At 51.3% G+C, this 20,900-nt stretch overlaps 1 protein-coding gene and 1 long non-coding RNA gene across 2 annotated transcripts in view; one reads left to right on the plus strand and one right to left on the minus strand.

The window, feature by feature from the left end:
* Nucleotides 1–4,265, minus strand: part of LOC140000937 (uncharacterized) — a 32,737-nt gene extending 28,472 nt beyond the window's left edge. The window contains exon 1 of the long non-coding RNA XR_011806131.1: nt 4,128–4,265. This is a non-coding gene — a long non-coding RNA (uncharacterized lncRNA). The remainder of the gene's footprint in view (nt 1–4,127) is intronic.
* Nucleotides 777–9,255, plus strand: LOC113840735 (uncharacterized). Its single transcript, XM_027447479.3, has 4 exons — nt 777–3,032; nt 3,635–6,487; nt 6,660–6,807; nt 6,939–9,255. The coding sequence occupies exons 1-4, from the start codon at nt 2,964–2,966 to the stop codon at nt 7,055–7,057; spliced, it is 3,189 nt and encodes a 1,062-aa protein (XP_027303280.3). The 5' UTR covers nt 777–2,963; the 3' UTR covers nt 7,058–9,255.
* Nucleotides 9,256–20,900: the final 11,645 nt, after the last annotated feature.

The following is a 20,900-nucleotide window of genomic DNA, read 5'->3' on the forward strand; positions in this document are numbered from 1 at the left end:
GCCCGCAGCCAGCAAGAGCTTTTGCCACCTCTTCCCTGCATCTCTGGCAAGAGGGACAGGGCAGTGAGGGCAGAGAGGCGGGAACGTGGCCCACACAGCCCTGTGGCCCCTGACGAGGACGTGGGCAATGCAATACGGTCCTTCGTGTCCACTGTCATAACAAACGCTCTAGCCTGCAACGAGGGAGCCAGCAGCAAGGCCGCCAATGCCATGCTGCAGGCTGGCACGGCCTGCAGATGCCAGGCTGCCAAGCCCAACGTGCGGCCGCCATGCAGGCGCCAGCTGCCAGAGGCTGCAGGAAGGTTCCAGAAGCAGCGGCAGCAGCCCGCGCAGGGGCAGCCGCGAGTGCAGGAGCCGCACTGTGTTGCAGTGCCAAGTGGGATTCTATTTCTTGTCAAATTCCTTCCTGATGTGCACAGCAATGCCCTTCTCGATGTGCTTCGCCAAGGTCTGAGTGGCGCAATCAACAGCATCTTGCTGCTCCTCCTCTGACATGTCCGCATTCTTGATGCCTGCCTTTCAGACAGTCGCGGTTGCCTACGGAGCTCCGCTCGTGATGCCACTGCTCTGCTTTTGGGGGATTTGCTTCCAGGGCCTGAGAAAGCTGGGGATGCAATCTCCCACCACGTGCACAGGCACTTTGCAGCGAACAGGGAACACAGCCAATACCCGCAGCCCTGTTGGCCTGTTGTGGTTTGACTCAGGTGGGCAGCTGAGCTCCACCACAACCGCTCTCTCATTCCCCCTCTCCTCAAAGAGGCAGGGGGAGAAAATACAACACAGAGGACTCGAGGTTTGAGATGAGAAAGGTTTAATTAAAGGGAAAGGGAATGGGGAGGAAAAAAAGAAACAAGAGAAACAATAAGTCAGTGCGGAAGCACAGAGAGAGGGAAAAAAAATATTCTCTACTTCCCATCAAGGAGCGATGTTCGGCCACGTCCTGGGAAGCAGGGCCTCAAAACGCGTAGTGGTTGTTCAGGAGGAACAGCCCCCTCCCCCAGGAGAGCCCCCCTTTTTATTGCTGAGTGTGACATCAGGTGTTATGGAATATCCCTTTGGTTGGTTTAGGTCAGCTGCCCTGGCAATGCCCCCTCCCCATCACTTGCCCACCCCCAGCCTGCTGGCTCTTGGGGGCTTGGAAGGAGTCCTGATGCCATGCCAGCACGACGCAGCAACAGACACAACACCTGAGCGATATCAGTGCTGCTCCAGCTGCGAGTGCAGAGCACAGCACTGTGTGGGCTGCTGCAGGGAAAAGGTGACTCCAGCTCAGACAGACCCAACACAAGTACTGTTTCTGAGAAGCTTCTTAGCTCCTCTCGTAGTGCCTGGACTGCGTGCAGAGTGTTATTTTCTAGTTCTCCAGTGAGTGAAATTCCCTGGTTCGGTTTCCTAGAGGATTATGTGGAGTCCTCGTAATTCTGCGTGCGGTCTCAGGGGGGCTTTGGCGTTGTGGGTCTTCAGTAATAGGTACATGTGGAATTATTGCCCCCAGGGTGCAAGCTCCCTTCCAGCCAAGGGGCAACACCTTCCTGCATTTATTGCCGCAGAGCCAGTACTACCCCTTGCCATTCGGGACAGGCCATCCCCTTACAGGATTCTCATGTTGTATCTGCTGTACAACAACTTCTACTGTTACTGTTACAAGTGTTACTCTAGAGTGAGGAGTCACTCCCTTCACAGCAATACTTTGTCTCAAGCAGATCCAATACTTTGTCTCAAGCACATGCACTTCCACATATACTTCCTTGCTGCTGCAGCTCCTGCTGCCTCGGCTGCAATGTTAGGGTTAGAGGGAGCATAACTTGATTCCTCCTGCGGAAAAGGAGTCTTATTGTTTACATGTAAACTTGAAGCGGGAGTTTTCATCAGACCAGTGTTGTGGCCAAAGGAGCAAAGTTCCTTTTAATGGCTTTTCAGGCCAGACAATTGGACAATATCTAACCTGTGCTTTTTAATCCTTTTCCCTAGTTTTTGGGTTATTTTTCCAATTCCTTTCCTTTCTCCCCAAAGGACTAGCTTTACGCACAATTCCGAGGATTGTGCTTCTGAAGATCTCCAAGGATGGAGATGCCACAGCCTCTCTGGGCAACCTGTTCCAGCAAAGACACCGTTGTGTTACCAACACTGTTTCAGGCACAACTCCGAAGCATAGGACCTGCTTCAGCAGGCAGAGAAGCTGCAGGCTAAACAGCAGCGTGGCACAGCTGTGGCTCTGCTGCTGAAAGCTTCTCCACAGCTTGCTCTTAAAGCAAGGAGCAGGAACTCGTCCTGCGGCTGCCCAGGGCTTTCCTCTCACAGCCCTGCCAGAGCCCACCTCAAGCCACCTCTCTGCCAGCTCCACCGGCTCCCTGGCGCCCGCCTTCTCTGGGAGCACTTCACAGTGCCTAGAGCCACAGGCCTCTGGCTGCCCGGACACGGGAGGAATCCCTGCTCCTGCTCCTGCTCCTGCTCCAGCTGCACTGCCAGGGTGGCCCGATGGGCGTCCAAGCTCGAGTGCAGTCTCTGCTGATGTGTGGGCAGTCAGGCAAAAGAGCCAGGAAGCTTACGCGGATGACCGAGCAGAGCATCTCCTGGCAGAGCAGGTAACGCGCAGTTACCTGGGAGCAGTTAGGGAGCTAAGCTGACTCCCCTGAGAAAGACTGAGCTGGGGCTGAGCCGGGGGCACTGGCTGGAAGGAGCCAGAGGTACCTGCCAATGCAGATCCTGCTGTGGGTGTGTGAGATGGTGTCCCTGGGGTGTCTGCCAGAATATGGGCTTGAGGGCCCCATGGCAACCACCGGAGCATTGTGATGCGTACCCAAAGGCCATTGTGACACGGAGGGGTACCCACGGCAACGGTGTCCCTTATAAAGCCCGAGCCCCGGGCTGCCCACTCACTCTCAGGAGAGCAGCTCTGTCAGGAGGCAGCAGCTCCCCTGGGTGCCCGTTGGAGTTCTTGGTCAGAGGACCTGGAGCATAGCATGGAGCAGCAGAATAAGGATGACTCCCAGCCCGCTGAAGGGCAGCGGAGCGTACAGGAGCGGCGCCAGGTGAGGCTCAGGGAGCGAGACAGGGACAGCAGCGTGACGGGATGGCACCGAGAGCACCAGGATGAGGAGAACGGTGCTGGAGCGAGCCGGCCAGCTGGCCCTGAGCCCCTCCGGCCTGGACACAGTTGTTCCCAAACCTGGGGTTTCTCCATGAAGAGCCCACCCCCAGGACAGCCAAAGCCCACGTGGCCCTGGCAGTTCTGTGCCCAGAGGCACAAAGAGCAGCGTGGCCTAATTCAACCTGGCTGTGCGCAGCCAGGAGCTGCCTCCACCGTCCCTCCATGCGGACAGGCTGCCGGTGCGGTCGTGCCCAGAGAGCGTGCGTCACACTGGCAGCTGCCACACGGAGTCGGGAGCCCCAGGAGGGTTCGGTCGAACATCGTTGGCAGCCCTGGCAGCCTGCGACAAGCAGGCAGCACTTGCAGGAGGAGACAGGCAGGGCATTACCCTGGCAGGCTGAGCCCGGCTCTGCGTGGGCAGCTGCCAGGGCGTGCCGGGGGCCGCTGCAGGGCAGCTCACAGCAGCACTTCTAGGGGGTACACTGAGCGGAATGGCAGAAATGGCCCAAGTAACTTGGCCTTTCTCCTTGCCTTCTCTTGCAGATGGAGAAGAAGCCGCAAGACATCAAGACACTGCCTCACCGTGGGGTGAGGCAGGCCGAGAGAATCCAGCTGCCAGCCCTGCCGCCTTTGCCAAGGCAGGCAGCGACTCAGACAGCAGCACCCAAGCAAGTGCCTGCAGCAGAGGCATCATCATCTGAAAGGGCCACTTGCAAGCTGCCCCCTCTGCAAGCAGCAGCCTCTGCTTCTTCAGGGGGAGGAAGGGCAAAGTCATTGGGAACAGAGGCCCGCAGCCAGCAAGAGCTTTTGCCACCTCTTCCCTGCATCTCTGGCAACAGGGACAGAGCAGTGAGGGCAGAGAGGCGGGAACGTGGCCCACACAGCCCTGTGGCCCCTGACGAGGACGTGGGCAATGCAATACGGTCCTTCGTGTCCACTGTCATAACAAACACTCTAGCCTGCAACGAGGGAGCCAGCAGCAAGACAAGGCTTTCTCCCTCAGGCAGAGGTCCCAGGACCAAAGGCCCCAGAACACCACCTCTCACCACAGCAGCGGCCCAAAACTGCAAGAGTCGGCACTCGTCCAAAAGCAGCCTTGAATCCCCTGCCGAAGAAATGGACGACCGAATAAAGGCCTTTGTCTCCACTGCAATAAGAAATGGCCTTGCCTGGAACCAGGGAGCCATGAGGGAGGCAAGGCTTCCTCCTGTGGGCAGACCTCCGACGAGCAAAGGACACAGAACACCACCTCAGCCCGCAACTGGGCCCCAGAATTTAAAGAAGAGCTGGCACCCTGCCCCACACAGCCCTGCAGACTCTTGCACGGCACTGCAGGACACAGCACACTCCCGCGTGTCTGAAGTGCTGCAGAAGACGCAAAAAAGCTGGGAACACGGCCAACGATCAGCAGCACTTGGGGACCTGGCACAAACGGGGTGCAAATTGAGAGCAACAAGTTCAGCCGGGGTCCAGACAGACCTGGAGAGGACGTGGACGACTTCTCTGCCAGGGCCTGATTCCCGGGTATGCTCAGGAGCAAGGGCTTCCAGCAGAGACCCTGCAGCAGCTAGCCCAGGCCAGGGTAAGAAGAAAAAACAACAGGGAGAGAAACACGCCAAACCCAGGCAGGGGACAGGCAACGAGGGGACAAGCCAAGGCCGGGGCAAGAAAGAGAGCAGTCCTGGGGGATGCGATGAAGAGGAGATCGTCATCATCAACTCCTGGATCAACCCCAGGTTCGCCAGCCTCTTCACAGACGCACAGGACGTTCCCCAGCAAGAGGGCAGCGCAGCCAGCAGTGTGGACAGGGAGGCAGCAGAAGAAGCAAAACACCCAGCAAGCGCCTCTCCTGGCTCGCTGCAAACCACGGACACTGCCCCATCAGCTGCTCCCCTGGAAGAAGGTCCAGGGGAAGAGAGGCACAGCACGCCTCTCACTTACACAACAGCAGCACAGAGCAGGCCAGCAAGTCCTCCAGCAGCCCCTGCTCTGGAAGATGAGGGACACAGAGCGCCTCCCCTGACACGTGGGGCTCCACAGTCAAAACCATCGGCCTCTCCAAGCCCCAGTGAGCACAGCACTGCGGTGATGGTTGAGAGCCAGGGACGTGCCCGACATGCCTCCAGTGCCTGTGATGACGAGCTGGATGAAAGAGTTGACACCATCGTTTCCACAGTCCTACGCCGTGTTGTAGCCATGAGCCAGGGAGCCGTGAGCAAGGCACCAAGTGCTCCCTCGGCCACAGGACCCAGCGTGCCTCCTCCCACAGCAGAGCCTGCAGACTCTACATCCTCAGCATCTGCCTTGGCTGGAGCACTGGGGGACCTGGCACACACCGGGAGCACAGGGAGAGCAACGAGATCAGCCGGGGTCCAGACAGACATGGAGAGGAGGCGGACCACTGCTCTGCCAGGGCCTGATTCCCAGGTATGCGCAGGAGCAAGGGCTTCCACCAGAGACCCTGCAGCAGCTAGCCCAGGCCAGGGTAAGAAGCAAAATCAACGGAGAGAGAAACACGCCAAACCCAGGCAGGGGACAGGCAACGAGGGGACAAGCCAAGGCCGGGGCAAGAAAGAGAGCAGTCCTGGGGGATGCGATGAAGAGGAGGAGATCGTCATCATCAACTCCTGGATCAACCCCAGGTTCGCCAGCCTCTTCACAGACGCACAGGACGTTCCCCAGCAAGAGGGCAGCGCAGCCAGCAGTGTGGACAGGGAGGCAGCAGAAGAAGCAAAACACCCAGCAAGCGCCTCTCCTGGCTCGCTGCAAACCACAGACACTGCCCCATCAGCTGCTCCCGAGGAAGAAATTCCTGGGGAAGATAGGCACAGCACGCCTCTCACTTACACAACAGCAGCACAGAGCAGGCCAGCAAGTCCTCCAGCAGCCCCTGCTCTGGAAGATGAGGGACACAGAGCGCCTCCCCTGACACGTGGGGCTCAACAGTCGAAGCCATCAGCCTGTGCAAGCCCCAGTGAGCACAGCGCTGCCGTGATGGTGGAGAGCCAGGGACGTGCCCGACATGCCTGCAGTGTCTCTGATGAAGAGCTGGATGAAAGAGTTGACACCATCGTGGCTGCAGTCCTACTCCACTCTGTAGCCATCATCCAGGGAGCCCCAAGCAAGGCAGCAAGTGCTCCCTGGGTCACAGTGCCCAGGGTGCCTCCTCCCACACCAGAGCCTGCAGAATGTACATCCTCGGCCTCTGCCTTGGCCAGAGGCCATGTGGGGGAGGCCAATGAAGCCCCTCTCGCTGCAGCAGCAACGCCACAAGAAGGTGGAGAAGGGGCTTCTCCTTTGGCTGCAGAGCCTCTCCAGGAGCCCAGCAGAGATTTCCGCCCAGCAGCAGCTGACAAAGCAGGAGCAGCAGCCAGTCCCTTGGTTCCTGGGCACCAGGTAAGCACAGCACACGCCGTGGACACGAAGCATCCAGGGCAGCCCCAGGCAGAAGCAGTGCGTGGGGTGTGCATGCCGGGAGCTGCCTGCTGCTCTGCATTTCCACATGTCCCAGGCATAAGGGCTGACATCCCTTTCCTCAGCTGCCCGTGCTGTTCCTCTCCCCATGCAGGTGGCCATCGAGCAGGGAGGCCAAGCGCAGTCCTCCTCCTGCACCAAAGATATGCCAGCGGATGAGCCAGCAACATCCCAGACACAAGCGCCGTCCCAGGATCTGTTGGCCGGGCCTGTTCAGCGCAGCGAGCAGCACCAAGCACAAGGTTGGCAGCACCACGCGCAGGGGGGCTGGCTGGTCCTGGGCCACCCCTCCCCGGGGAAAGGCCTTGGAGGGGGGGACAGGCTCGCCCAACACCCGCTCAGGCCCTAACCTACACCTCTGTGTCCCCCACAGGCATCCTTGACCTCGCACAAGCCCCGGCACGCCAGCCACGGCCCTCCCGCATCAGGAGGGCACTTCGCGCGCTGCGCAGGGCTTTCCGCTGCAGATGCATCGCAGGACAGCGAGAGTAGCCGCGCCCGGCTGGGCCAGTCCCAGGAGGATGCTTGGAGCTGGCAGCTGGCCCTCAGGAAGCTTTGCAGCGCCCACGGAAGCATCACTGCGAGGCACAGGACAGCGCCCCAGGAATTCAGATGCCCCACCACATCCTGCCCCCAGCCTCAGCTCAGCTGCGGCTGCTTTCTGATCTGAATAAAAGCTCAGGCAGACTTTTGCCCCCAGTGCTCCCCTCTGTGCCGTTGATCTCAGGTGAAAGAGTGGTGCAGGCCATGCCAACCTGGCACCCAGGGCCAGTACAGAAGTACAGAATCATAGAATCTACCACTGAACCGTGTCCCTCGGCACCAGATCTACACGGCTTTCGAATGCCTCCAGGGATGGTCACTCAACTACTTCCCTGGGCAGCCTGTTCCAATGCTTCACAACCCTTTCGTTGAAGACTTTTTGCCTAAACCTAAACCTAAATCCACCTAAACCTCCCGCGGCCCCACTTTTTCCTCTTCTCCTACCGCCTGTTGCTTGGGAGATGGGACTGACCCCCACCGCACTACAACCTTCTCTGAGGTCCTTGTACACAGTGATAAGGTCTCCCCCAAGCCTCCTTTCCTCTAGGCTACATAACTCCAGCTCCCTCAGCACTCCTCACATGATTTGCTCCCTGGGCCCTTCGGCTGCTCCTTTCCCCTTCCTTGGACATGCTCCAGGACCTCCACGTCCTTCCTGCAGTGAGGGCCCCAAAACTGAACAGGGTATTCATGGCGCGACCTCACCAGAGCTGAGTACAGGGGGAGAATCAGGTTCACAAACCACGCGATGCTTACTACTATACCATATATGTACAATTTTATTTGACCAACCTTTATTTTCCCCTTTTCCTTTTTTTTTTTTAAATTATTTTTTTCTTCATCTCTCGTGACTAGAAGGCCCGTGATTTATTTATTTATTTATTTGTTTGTTACTGATTTTTGCCCTGTTTCTCCTGCTTTTCTTAGCTATCCTCCTCATTTTGCGACTGTGGGACATTCCCCTTATCTGCTTAAAATACTTCACCTGGTATGCTACTGCCATGCCCACACAATCCCTTTTGAAAATGCAAGGTTAGTGGAATTTTGCACTGCAAGAACCTGACGTGCTGTCTGCAGCCTGCAAGCACACAAGGGGAGGAAGTGCTGCAACAGCCGTTGCTCACCAAGCAGCTGCCCGGCAAGGAAAAGACAGTCAGGAGGACATGTGTCAGGACACTTTTCCTGCCGATGCGGCCAAATTCGCCTGAGAAAGAAACGGGAAAAGTCTCTTTCTTTCTTATGTGGGACTCCGGGAAGACAGGCAAAGTTCTCCGAGAGCTGAAAAGTGGGCTTCTTTACCTGGAGGAGCTCAAAGCAAAAAACAAGAGCAGCCCCACTTTAATAAGGAAGGAGGCACCCAGCCCAGGTACTAAGACACGCTGAAAAGCAAGAAAGGAGGAACAGTATTTAAGCATTTCTGGCACTGGAAATGCAGCGCGGGGCTTCCCCAACAAAGAAGATGGGCCCTTGTGCTTTGGCCACTGCTCATGGGAAGGTGCCAGATGGCGTCACTGCGGAGAGCCCTGGAGATGGCCTCAGTGTCTGGGAGCTTCCCAGCTCCCTCCTTTTTGCCCCCTACGGAAGAGCTGGGCTAGGAAGAGCACAGCCAACACCCTCATCTCAGGAAAAACCCTCCACGGGGTTCCCAACTAATAGGGAAAGCCTTGAGAACCGGCTCTGGCTACATGCTGGCTTGCCCACTCGGGCCACAGGCAACGCACAAGCGCCACGCAGTACGCATCCCGTCCTTCTGCTGGAGCTGGGCTCTTCTGTTGTGCATATTGCCAGAGCAGCAAGGGGCCCCTGGCACAGCTGCACTTTGCAGGCTACCGCTGGGGCGTTTCTTCTGCTTGAGGAGGCGGGCTGTGGGGTGGCAGCTGCAGGAAGGAGCAGGCTACGAGGGCAGGACGAGGCTGCAAAGCCCACCTTGTTCAGTGCGAACTGCCTGTGCACGTGGTGGGGTATTGCATCCCCAACGTGCCCAGCCCCTGGAAAGCAAATGCCCCAAATCCCCTTTCAGCCGTGCCCTGGGGACGGCAACAAGGCCGCCAATGCCATGCTGCAGGCTGGCACGGCCTGCAGATGCCAGGCTGCCAAGCCCAACGTGCGGCCGCCACGCAGGCGCCAGCTGCCAGAGGCTGCAGGAAGGTTCCAGAAGCAGCAGCAGCAGCCCGCGCAGGGGCAGCCGCGAGTGCAGGAGCCGCTCCTGGGCTCTGGGCTCAGGGGCAGACGCCTGCCCCTGCAGGGGACGAGGCCCACCCAGAGCCTGCCCAGTGGCATGGGCCTGCCCAGACATCCTGGGGGGAAGCCCTGGCCGCAACAAGTGAGCGGGGGGCATGCAGAAGCCCCTCACAAATGCTGACGAAAAACAGGGCCCTCAAAGTGAGAGGCAACCCCGCAAGACTTGGAGCAAAGAGGCACTGCCTCTCCAGACAGCACGTTTCCTTCAGCACAAAGAAAAGGAAAGGCCTCTTGGCTCTAGATGCCGCCCACCATCGCTGGCAGCCGTGCTGCGGACAGGCCAAGGCCTCAGCCAGCTTGTGGCGCGGGGGGGAAGGCAGAACTGCCAAATGGCCGCCAGGGCTGTCAGAGGGTGGGGCTGGAGCCTCCCTGTCAAGGAGCAGCTTTTCTCTCTCTCTCCCTGCACTCAGGGAGTTTCCTTCCTGTAGGGCCACAACTGAGCTGAGCAACCCAGGACTGAGAATAAAATTCTCTCGTTTCTGTCCCATACAAGCCTCGAGTACATCCCACAAAGTGTGTGCGGTGACCCATTTGGGTGTGGGAAGAAAATTCTAGAATTGCCATTTATTTCTTTCTTAAATCATGAAAAGAAATAAGAAAGAAGCAATGTACAGTCTACAGAAGAGCCTGCAGACTGTACATCCTCAGCCTCTGCATTGGCTGGAGGCCCTGTGGGGGAGGCCAATGAAGCCCCTCTCGCTGCAGCAGCAGCGCCACAAGAAGAAGGTGGAGAAGTGAGATGCAGAGCATCTCAGGGAGGCCAGCACAGATCTCCTCCCAGGAGCAGCTGACGAAGCAGGAGCAGCAGCCACTCCCTTGGTTCCTGGTGTGACCTGTTCCAGCAAAGACACCGTTGTGTTACCAACACTGTCTCAGCCACAACTCTGAAGCATAGGACCTGCTTCAGCAGCCAGAGAAGCTGCAGGCTAAACAGCAGCGTGGCACAGCTGTGGCTCTGCCGCTGAAAGCTTCTCCACAGCATGCTCTTAAAGCAAGGAGCAGGGAATCTTCCTGCCACACAGAGTCGGGAGCCCCAGGAGGGTTCGGTCGAACATCGTTGGCAGCCCTGGCAGCCTGCGACAAGCAGGCAGCACTTGCAGGAGGAGACAGGCAGGGCATTACCCTGGCAGGCTGAGCCCGGCTCTGCGTGGGCAGCTGCCAGGGCGTGCCGGGGGCTGCTGCAGGGCAGCTCACAGCAGCACTTCTAGGGGGTACACTGAGCGGAATGGCAGAAATGGCCCAAGTAACTTGGCCTTTCTCCTTGCCTTCTCTTGCAGATGGAGAAGAAGCCGCAAGACATCAAGACACTGCCTCACCGTGGGGTGAGGCAGGCCGAGAGAATCCAGCTGCCAGCCCTGCCGCCTTTGCCAAGGCAGGCAGCGACTCAGGCAGCAGCACCCAAGCAAGTGCCTGCAGCAGAGGCATCATCATCTGAAAGGGCCACTTGCAAGCTGCCCCCTCTGCAAGCAGCAGCCTCTGCTTCTTCAGGGGGAGGAAGGGCAAAGTCATTGGGAACAGAGGCCCGCAGCCAGCAAGAGCTTTTGCCACCTCTTCCCTGCATCTCTGGCAACAGGGACAGAGCAGTGAGGGCAGAGAGGCGGGAACGTGGCCCACACAGTCCTGTGGCCCCTGACGAAGACGTGGGCAATGCAATACGGTCCTTTGTGTCCACTGTCATAACAAACGCTCTAGCCTGCAACGAGGGAGCCAGCAGCAAGGCCGCCAATGCCATGCTGCAGGCTGGCACGGCCTGCAGATGCCAGGCTGCCAAGCCCAACGTGTGGCCGCCACGCAGGCGCCAGCTGCCAGAGGCTGCAGGAAGGTTCCAGAAGCAGCGGCAGCAGCCCGCGCAGGGGCAGCCGCGAGTGCAGGAGCCGCACTGTGTTGCAGTGCCAAGTGGGATTCTATTTCTTGTCAAATTCCTTCCCGATGTGCACAGCAATGCCCTTCTCGATGTGCTTCGCCAAGGTCTGAGTGGCGCAATCAACAGCATCTTGCTGCTCCTCCTCTGACATGTCCGCATTCTTGATGCCTGCCTTTCAGACAGTCGCGGTTGCCTCTGGGGCTCCGCTCGTGATGCCACTGCTCTGCTTTTGGGGGATTTGCTTCCAGGGCCTGAGAAAGCTGGGGATGCAATCTCCCACCACGTGCACAGGCACTTTGCAGCGAACAGGGAACACAGCCAATACCCGCAGCCCTGTTGGCCTGTTGTGGTTTGACTCAGGTGGGCAGCTGAGCTCCACCACAACCGCTCTCTCACTCCCCCTCTCCTCAAAGAGGCAGGGGGAGAAAATACAACACAGGGGACTCGAGGTTTGAGATGAGAAAGGTTTAATTAAAGGGAAAGGGAATGGGGAGGAAAAAAAGAAACAAGAGAAACAATAAGTCAGTGCGGAAGCACAGAGAGAGGGAAAAAAAATATTCTCTACTTCCCATCAAGGAGCGATGTTCGGCCACGTCCTGGGAAGCAGGGCCTCAAAACGCGTAGTGGTTGTTCAGGAGGAACAGCCCCCTCCCCCAGGAGAGCCCCCCTTTTTATTGCTGAGTGTGACATCAGGTGTTATGGAATATCCCTTTGGTTGGTTTAGGTCAGCTGCCCTGGCAATGCCCCCTCCCCATCACTTGCCCACCCCCAGCCTGCTGGCTCTTGGGGGCTTGGAAGGAGTCCTGATGCCGTGCCAGCACGACGCAGCAACAGACACAACACCTGAGCGATATCAGTGCTGCTCCAGCTGCGAGTGCAGAGCACAGCACTGTGTGGGCTGCTGCAGGGAAAAGGTGACTCCAGCTCAGACAGACCCAACACAAGTACTGTTTCTGAGAAGCTTCTTAGCTCCTCTCGTAGTGCCTGGACTGCGTGCAGAGTGTTATTTTCTAGTTCTCCAGTGAGTGAAATTCCCTGGTTCGGTTTCCTAGAGGATTATGTGGAGTCCTCGTAATTCTGCGTGCGGTCTCAGGGGGGCTTTGGCGTTGTGGGTCTTCAGTAATAGGTACATGTGGAATTATTGCCCCCAGGGTGCAAGCTCCCTTCCAGCCAAGGGGCAACACCTTCCTGCATTTATTGCCGCAGAGCCAGTACTACCCCTTGCCATTCGGGACAGGCCATCCCCTTACAGGATTCTCATGTTGTATCTGCTGTACAACAGATTTTTGGCGCCCAACGTGGGGCCCGAAAGGTTGAGATAACGGCAGATCTGATCAGAGTGTGTTAAACTAAAATTGGTGTAAGGATTAGACCTGCTTAATAGTCACTTGTCATGATTCTGATTGCTTTAATCTGAACTCTGCTGCTCCTGTTTTCCAAATTGAGTATTATAGTACATTATTTTCCGTATTTGCTCTCTGTCGTGTTGTTTATCCTCTCCGGGCCCTGGTATCAGATCATTATGGTACTGAGTGTTATAGCAATGGCTTATGAGACGATAAGGTATCTGGTCATGACTCTAACCTGGTATTTATACTCAGTAACATCGTGGACTCTGTACTTTGGAAACAGTATCTTGGGAACTATTAGCAATTATACCTATTGTTTTTCTCCATTAGAGAGTCAATCTGTGGAGGGGAAAGGGGAAGATATTTTTTCTTACTTGATTACTCTCCCTTTCTCCTTCACAACCCCTGTATCCTCCCTGGATCACTTTGCCTTCTCTTCCAAAAAGACTGTCGTGGTTTAACCCGGCCGGCAGCTAAACACCACGCAGCCGTTCGCTCACCCTCCCCCCTCCCTCTCTGGGACGGGGGAGAGAAATGGAAAGTGAAGCCCGTGAGTTGAGATAAAGACAGTTTAATAAGACAGGAAAATAATAATAATAACAATAATAATAACAATAATAATGATAATGATACAATGGTGATAATAGGAAAGTAATAATAATATGTACAAACAAGTGATGCACAATGCAATTGCTCACCACCCGCTGACCGATGCCCAGCCTAACCCCGAGCAGTCCGGCCCCCTCCCCCCGGCTAGCCACCCCTATATATTGTTTAGCATGACGTTAGATGGTATGGAATACCCCTTTGGCTAGTTTGGGTCACCTGTCCTGGGTCTGTCCCCTCCCAGCTCTTACTGCACCCCCAGCCTGCCCGTTGGCAGGACAGAGCAAAAGGCTGAGATGTCCTTGGCTTAGTATAAGCACTGCTCTGCAACAATTAAAGCATCGGGGTGTTATCAGCACTCTTCTCATCCTAAGCCAAAACACAGCATTCCACCAGCTACTAGGAAGAAAATTAATTCTAACTGAAACCAGGACAGGCTGGTTGTTTCGTGGCAGCACCCAGCTCAGCCTGTGTTCTCCAAAGGGAACTAAGAGACCAGCAAGGCATCCTGGCTCACCCTTCAGGGGCCGGGTAACCCTACACCAGACATTACTTCTCATGAAGCAGTAATGACACATGCAGTGCCCTCACTTTAAAAATAAATAAATAAATAAATTCCACACCTGTGTCTCTGCTCTGCAGGAAAGCCTGCCTATTTATGAATTATTCTCGACTGTAGGAATGCTTATATTGAGTAAAAATGACACAAAGCTTACACATTCCTCTTATTTCAGCAGACACAATAGTGCTTGGCAGCTATTGTTCTAATGTGGTATTTTAGCTATATTTTAAATGGATGACAAAGGAAATTAAATCTTTAATTTGAATTTCCATCAAGGCTATCTTACATAAGCTAGTTATAAGGATTCTGTAATGCAGAATAGAGGGATGAATTTGTGTATGTGTGCACATCATTTTTTCCTATAATAATTCCTGGCATTATGGATAGGAAAAAAAGTTCCTTTTACCATACTGAATACATACATTTGTACATACAGTATACTGGTCAGGTGGTAAATCCTACACATAGTGGCTTGTAGGTGTCACATCCTGAATGGTTCTGGTGAAATTTTATAGAACATTGTGATAATTTTCAGAGTCCTCAAACAACTAAGGTGGCTCACTGATTGTCTGCAATTCAACAAAATTATGTTCAGTACAGAAGAGCAAAAGCTTAATTCTTCAGACTCAGTGGTACTCATACTCAGAATTTAAATGAAGTTTTGTGAGTTGAGTTGGAAAAATTAATAAAAAATATTATTCTCTATTTTAAGAGTGTGCATAAAAAAATAATTTTAGTATAGAGAATACTTTTTTCACCTTCAGGTAGTGCGTTTGGGTTTATTGATGTAATAAATATAGCACAGAAGGGGAAAATGCTGCTCTTTTAACTTTCTTTTCTTGGAGGACAGAGGCTTCTCCTGGACTTTTCAATGGAAACTTCTACTGAAGTGTTCTTCCAAGGGGCCCAAACTTCTTTGAGGATGAGGGAAACCTTGAAACTGTACCTCTTATTCTTGGCGAGAGCTATTGGTATAGGTTTTTTTCTCTAGAAGAAGGTCATTTATTCCTCTTGCATGGAGTTTGAATAACTCCACTTTGAAGAACCTGGTGTTTCAAAATCAGAATATCACTAGCTGGCGGTCTTACTCTGGTAACATGCTTGGTGCCAGTGACTGTATATTCAAGTGTAGCCAAGACTGAAGCATCTGTTCCAAGTCTGTCTTATACTTGCCATCTTTCATGTTCTTCTGTTACCTTTCTGCATGGAAAATCCTCCATTTGATCTAGACTGAGCTAGACCTCCCATACTTGTGGGTTGTACACTGCAAGGCAATTTCTTTTTCACAGCTCATCTCTCCTGGCTGATGCTCTGCATTCTTTGCCCAGCAGCACAGTAAAGCAAAAGCAGTTCTGGCTTGAGGTTCCTCTGCAACCAGAGGCAAGGCAGGGAACCAGGCCAGGAGCTGTTTTAGCCATCAATGCTAGCATGAATGAATAGGTAGGCCAGAAAGGGTCGTTCTGCAGGCTGCTGTGGACCAGAAAAGGGTTTGTGGGGGTCAACCAATGTGCACAGCTCTAGCATGGTGTATTATGCTAAGTGTTTTGAAGATCTCTGATTTTCATATTTAGACAAAAACATTCTTTGTTTCCCACCTAGTAATGTACATGACAGTCTGTCTGCTGCTAATTTGTGACACCTAGCCTGTATTGCCCTGCCCGAGCTTATGAGGTGAGGGTATATGGCAGAAAAAGATGTACTTGTACACTGGGCATGTAACTTCAGTTTGGCTGACCGAGATGAGGTAGGTAGAGCCATTTTGAAAAAACTGTGACACTTCCATTCACTGTTGATCAAGAATCTGTTGATTCTTGAACAAGATATTCAGGCAAGTCAGGAACAGTTTAATGGAGAGAAAAACAGTGCCTGATATGACTTAGAAGCTATAAGAAAAAACTTTGAGAGGAATATCCTCTCAAAGAGTGCCCAGTCCTTTGTTTCTGGCTTTGGAAGGGGAAATGTTGAAAGGGAGCAAAGTCATCTGCATCCTGTGCTGCACATTTCACATTGTGAACTGAAGATTTTGCTTCTTCTTTCTAGTTATAAATTCCTCTCTCTTTGGAGCCATTCTGGGCCCTAACTTTGGAGGACGGTGCTATCCTAGTCAACACTTTATGCCTTCATGAGGGAAAAATCCAGAAGGAATCAACAGTATGTACTGTTAGAGGAGAACATATCATACTGTGTCCAAGAGCCCAACAGAGACAAGCCTGCTGCCTCTGCATGCCCCTAGATCCAACCAAGAACGTGTCTGGAAATGTATTCCCAGTAGGAAATAGGGACACACACGGATACACCGTGTATGTATATGTACACAGCTGGTCCCACAGGTCAACCCAGACAGACACATAGACCACTTGTGCAAATGCAGGCAGAAGAAACAGCCTCATCCTGCTCCCCTCGCTGGCTGAACAGGATGGAGGTTCTCTAGTGAGATGATATCTATGTGTATGTACAAGGCAGAGACCTCCAGCAGCTGGGCTGACAGATTCAGTCTGCCCCACAGCTAAACCCTGGGTTCCAGTCTCCCCAGTTGCTGGCACCTGGATGCCCCCAAGGCCCCAGCTCCCCTCCAGCTGCTAGCACAGACCACCTCTAACACGTATGTGCACACTCACACACCTGACAAGGACTCCCCAGGACTGGTCTTGCAGTAGCCAGACCTCTGTCACACACATGCACATGGAATGGAGAACCCTCACCCAGGAGAGGGTTAGAAGGGAGGTTGATAAGATAGGACCACGCTGGTCAGGTGAAGGACATGACTGGATAAACATACAAATCAGCAACCTATTTACATACATCTGGCCCTTTTTATCTGCTAATCCCTCTGTTTTCCCATATTTGCTCTTCCCCAGATCACCTAAGTACTTCCTTTCTCTACCTTTGGTTTATACCCAGGAATTCCATGGTAAATCCTGAGGAATCCCAAAATGTTCTTCCCCTGCAACCCATAATGTGTCCTTTCTCTGGGAGGCAACTCCCCTTAGTCTGAAGAAGACTGATCTGTGATCACAGATGCTGCTCATGAGGATTCATTGGGATGGGTTGTGTGCCTGGACACTGGGGCTGGTAGCTCTGCTGGGGCAGCTCTGGGAAGGGACTGGACAGGGTGTTTATTCCTTGGGGTCCTTAATTTGGGTTTCCTGCCTGCTGTTTTCTCTCTGTTCTCCTTTTTGGGTGTGCAGACGAGCTTTCATCACATAACCTAACATATGCTACTTTTCTGTACTGCAGAGAGTAAGTGAGAGTTTTTTTTTTTTTTTTTTTTTTTTTTTTTAACTTTCTGCATTATAGCAAGGGAAGTTGCAGCCTCAAGTCTATGTAGTTGTCTACTCTGTCTGTTCTGTAGCTGCTGTCTCTGAGCTTTCTTCATGAGACTATTGTGTAGGCTAGGTACTATAAGTCATGCTGTATATGCAAGGTAGGACAGATTGAAGAGATTTTTCCTAGTAATATAGTCACTGTTGGCCCTGGTATATGGAGAATACGCTAGAATCTCTGAATAGAAATGAAAACTTCAGCTCCAAGCACCTAACAGAATGCTGTTCACCACACAGCTCCTCTTTTCCTGAGTACACATAAAAATAGCAACAACTTGGTTTAATATTCCTAGGAAAATATTCAGACTTTGTCCTTTATTAGGACTATCATGGTGTTCTTAGTGTTCCTGGCACTTGTACATGTAGAATTTCTGTAGTGCCCACAGAACAGGACTAATGGGCAGGCCAAGATTGCTTGGGGAATCCTTTTGTGTAGTATCTTCCTGGAGACAGCTTTGTAAAAGTGATAAATTCATGTATGTCATCTCACAGCTGTGTCTTGCTGATATCATACCTTAATTCCACCAGAAAACTTGAGAGCTGGCAGTATACAGGGTGACTAAGTGATTGTTTCAGGTGTGTTGGGGATGGGCATAATATGGATGACAAGAATGATAGCGGCACGGTTAGTTCAGATGAATTTATTCCCAGAACAAGACCAAAAACAGTGCACATTCTGCCTACAGAGGGTTGATTAGAGTCTCTCTCTTCATAACAGTTGAAAGACATTCAGAATAGAAGTAAGGGCATGATGAAGGAAACTCTAACAGAGTGGGAAATTAAGCATTGTTATAATTTATCAAAGGAAGCAATGTCCTTCACTGTACAAATTTCAACTCAAGATAAATTCAAGCATGCATTGCAGTTCAAGAAAAGCTTTTGAGCTTGTAATAGCACACATAGGGAAAATCTTACACTATGCATAACATGCAAGGTTATGTTAGATGATTTTTTGCCTTTCAAGTCTGAGTTTTGTGTAATTCCTGGCTGCAAGAAGCAGGAGCCATGTTTATGTGTACTAAATGTGTAGGGTATCCAAGGTGAGCAGATGTGCAACTGGGAAGATTGTGATGGGAAATGGGAAGACTGTTTTCTGTAATGGTTATTGGGTGGTAAAACAGCAGCTGGTCTTTTCTGTGCTAGGATATGTAGACACATTAAAAATGCACCTTTCTCCATTCACAAAGGTAAAAATATACAAGTTTCATGAAGACGAGGCTAATGCCATGTTACAAATCAAGTGAATACAGAAATATATTTAAAAAAAAAAAGTAAGTAAGTATACAGACCAGAAAGTAATTTAGGGTAGTCAAAAGTGGTAGAAAGAAAGAAGAGATTGTGCTTGCAAAAGGTGAAGTCTGTCTGATACAGTGCGGGACTTGTTTGTGCAGAGTTCCATTCACTGAGGAGAACTGGATCAACCAACCTCCCTCCCTCCCTCCCTCCCTCCCTCCCTCCCTCCCTCCCTCCCTCCCTCCCTCCCTCCCTCCCTCCCTCCCTCCCTCCCTCCCTCCCTCCCTCCCTCCCTCCCTCCCTTCCTTCCTTCCTTCCTTCCTTCCTTCCTTCCTTCCTTCCTTCCTTCCTTCCTTCCTTCCTTCCTTCCTCTCCCTTCTTCCATTTCTCTTCTCTTCTCTCTCTTCTCTTCTCTTCTCTTCTCTTCTCTTCTCTTCTCTTCTCTTCTCTTCTCTTCTCTTCTCTTCTCTTCTCTTCTCTTCTCTTCTCTTCTCTTCTCTTCTCTTCTCTTCTCTTCTCTTCTCTTCTCTTCTCTTCTCTTCTCTTCTCTTCTCTTCTCTTCTCTTCTCTTCTCTTCTCTTCTCTTCTCTTCTCTTCTCTTCTCTTCTCTTCTCTTCTCTTCTCTTCTCTTCTCTTCTCTTCTCTTCTCTTCTCTTCTCTTCTCTTCTTTCTTTCTTTCTTTCTTTCTTTCTTTCTTTCTTTCTTTCTTTCTTTCTTTCTTTCTTTCTTTCTTTCTTTCTTTCTTTCTTTCTTTCTTTCTTTCTTTCTTTCTTTCTTTCTTTTCTGTCTTTCTTTTCTTTCTTTTCTTTCCTTTCAGCATTGAAGATTCACATGCCTGGTGCATCACAGATGCCTACCCAAGTGCCTTTCTCTATGAGAAAAATTGTATCTTTCATCAAGGTAATGTATTTTTTTTTAAACTGTCAGAATCATTCCGATGAAATGCATGAAGAAATCAATAGTAGAATTGTATTAGAGAAAAACCACAGCTTTGCTCACAGTTAAAGGTTTCAAGTTCAATAACGTTGGACTTTAAAGAGGAGGAAAGAAATCTCCTTCTTTTTTACTGTAATGCACTTAATGCACCATACAGAGAAGAATAGAAGTGCTGTCCAATAGACCCTTTGTGTTTTTCCTCAACCTTTGCTATCAGCTTCCTTTTACATTTCTTTTTAATTCTCCTTGTTCATTTTCAAAAAAGACCCCCCCCCGCACACACTGCAAATGAAGCTAACTCCTTCCAGTAGCACTGCAGCAGATATAACTATATTCTGTCACAAACAATACCAGTGATGTTTAGAGAACTACCTTTATTTTGAAATATCAGTAGAAAAGGTATTCTTGGTTCTGTTCTTCCTGAGATAATGCAAAGAAAGATGAAAGTGTGCTAATGCCATGGCTTTTTTTCCCGCAATGTACTTCTTCTCAGCATGTTAATACACAATGAGAAGAACAGCCAGATAAGCAAGGTGCCTTCCTGCCTTGTATCACAAATAAGACTAGTTATTGAGAATTATTTTCTTCAGAGATCCTTTTCATTCAGAAATGTAGGATTGGCCTGAAACAGCTGCAGCTTTTTGGACCTATTCCTAACTACATACGCCTAGCTACTTTCATATCTACAGATTAGGTATGTTGTCTTCAGTACAAGTCTATTTTGCTGTCCCTAAATTGTCTTCATTTTAAATCTCCTTCAGGCAAAAATTTCTTATAGCCTTCCTTAGAACAGAACTTACTTTTTTCTTGCTGTCTTAGAATATTCCTCCTACCAACAGCTAGTCTATCCTTATATTCTTTTTACTTTTTTTTTTTTTTTTTTTTTTTTTTTTTGGTGCCAGTTAACTCTCAGAGAGAGCTTTGCTTTCTGATTTTAAATAGCATTTCTAATAAATAGTATTTATTTTTCTAAACTGAATACTTACTTTTCTGGTTAGAGATAAAGGATTTCTGCCAAGAAGCAGACAATTGCCTGAATCCTTACAGAGATCTAAACTGGGTTTTAGGTTCGTATGATCTGCCCATCTCTATGTCAACAAAATGGCACAATGGGTTGTGTTCTCATCACCTTCCATGCTAACTGAAAAGCTGGTTACCTTCTACCAGTAACAAATTGTGATCCAGCTGTCACGTGAAAACCAGAGTCTCTGGGACAACTTACAAAAACATGAATGTGAATGTGATTAGGGACATGTTATCGTGATTAATGAAATTCACCACCACCAGTCACACTGGCTGACACCATAGCCTTGTCTTCTCCTTCTACCATGTCTATTTGTGTCTGCTTTGAGCTGTTTTTGTCCTGTTCCAGAGGGTGGTTTCTGTTTGATGGCTGCCTAATATAATAGGCTCCAAGTCTGCCAGTAGTTTTCCCACCTCCTCAGGTAGTGCAAACAGCAATGATGAGGTACTTCTATTCTGCCTTTCTTCTTTTATTTTATTTATTTATTTATTTGTTCAAAATATCCCACTGAATATCCTTCCTCTCAATGAAGTGGATAGGGGGGTAACAAAACATGCTGATGAACACTTATTCACATCCTTGCCTGCACAGTGATAGTGCTCATAGCCAGTCTGTGCCATTTTTACTGGTTCTTCTCTCTTCTTTGTGGACTTG

This window comes from Anas platyrhynchos, chromosome 1 (assembly GCF_047663525.1).
Source record: "Anas platyrhynchos isolate ZD024472 breed Pekin duck chromosome 1, IASCAAS_PekinDuck_T2T, whole genome shotgun sequence".
In the NCBI taxonomy this organism is placed as follows: Eukaryota; Metazoa; Chordata; class Aves; order Anseriformes; family Anatidae; genus Anas; species Anas platyrhynchos.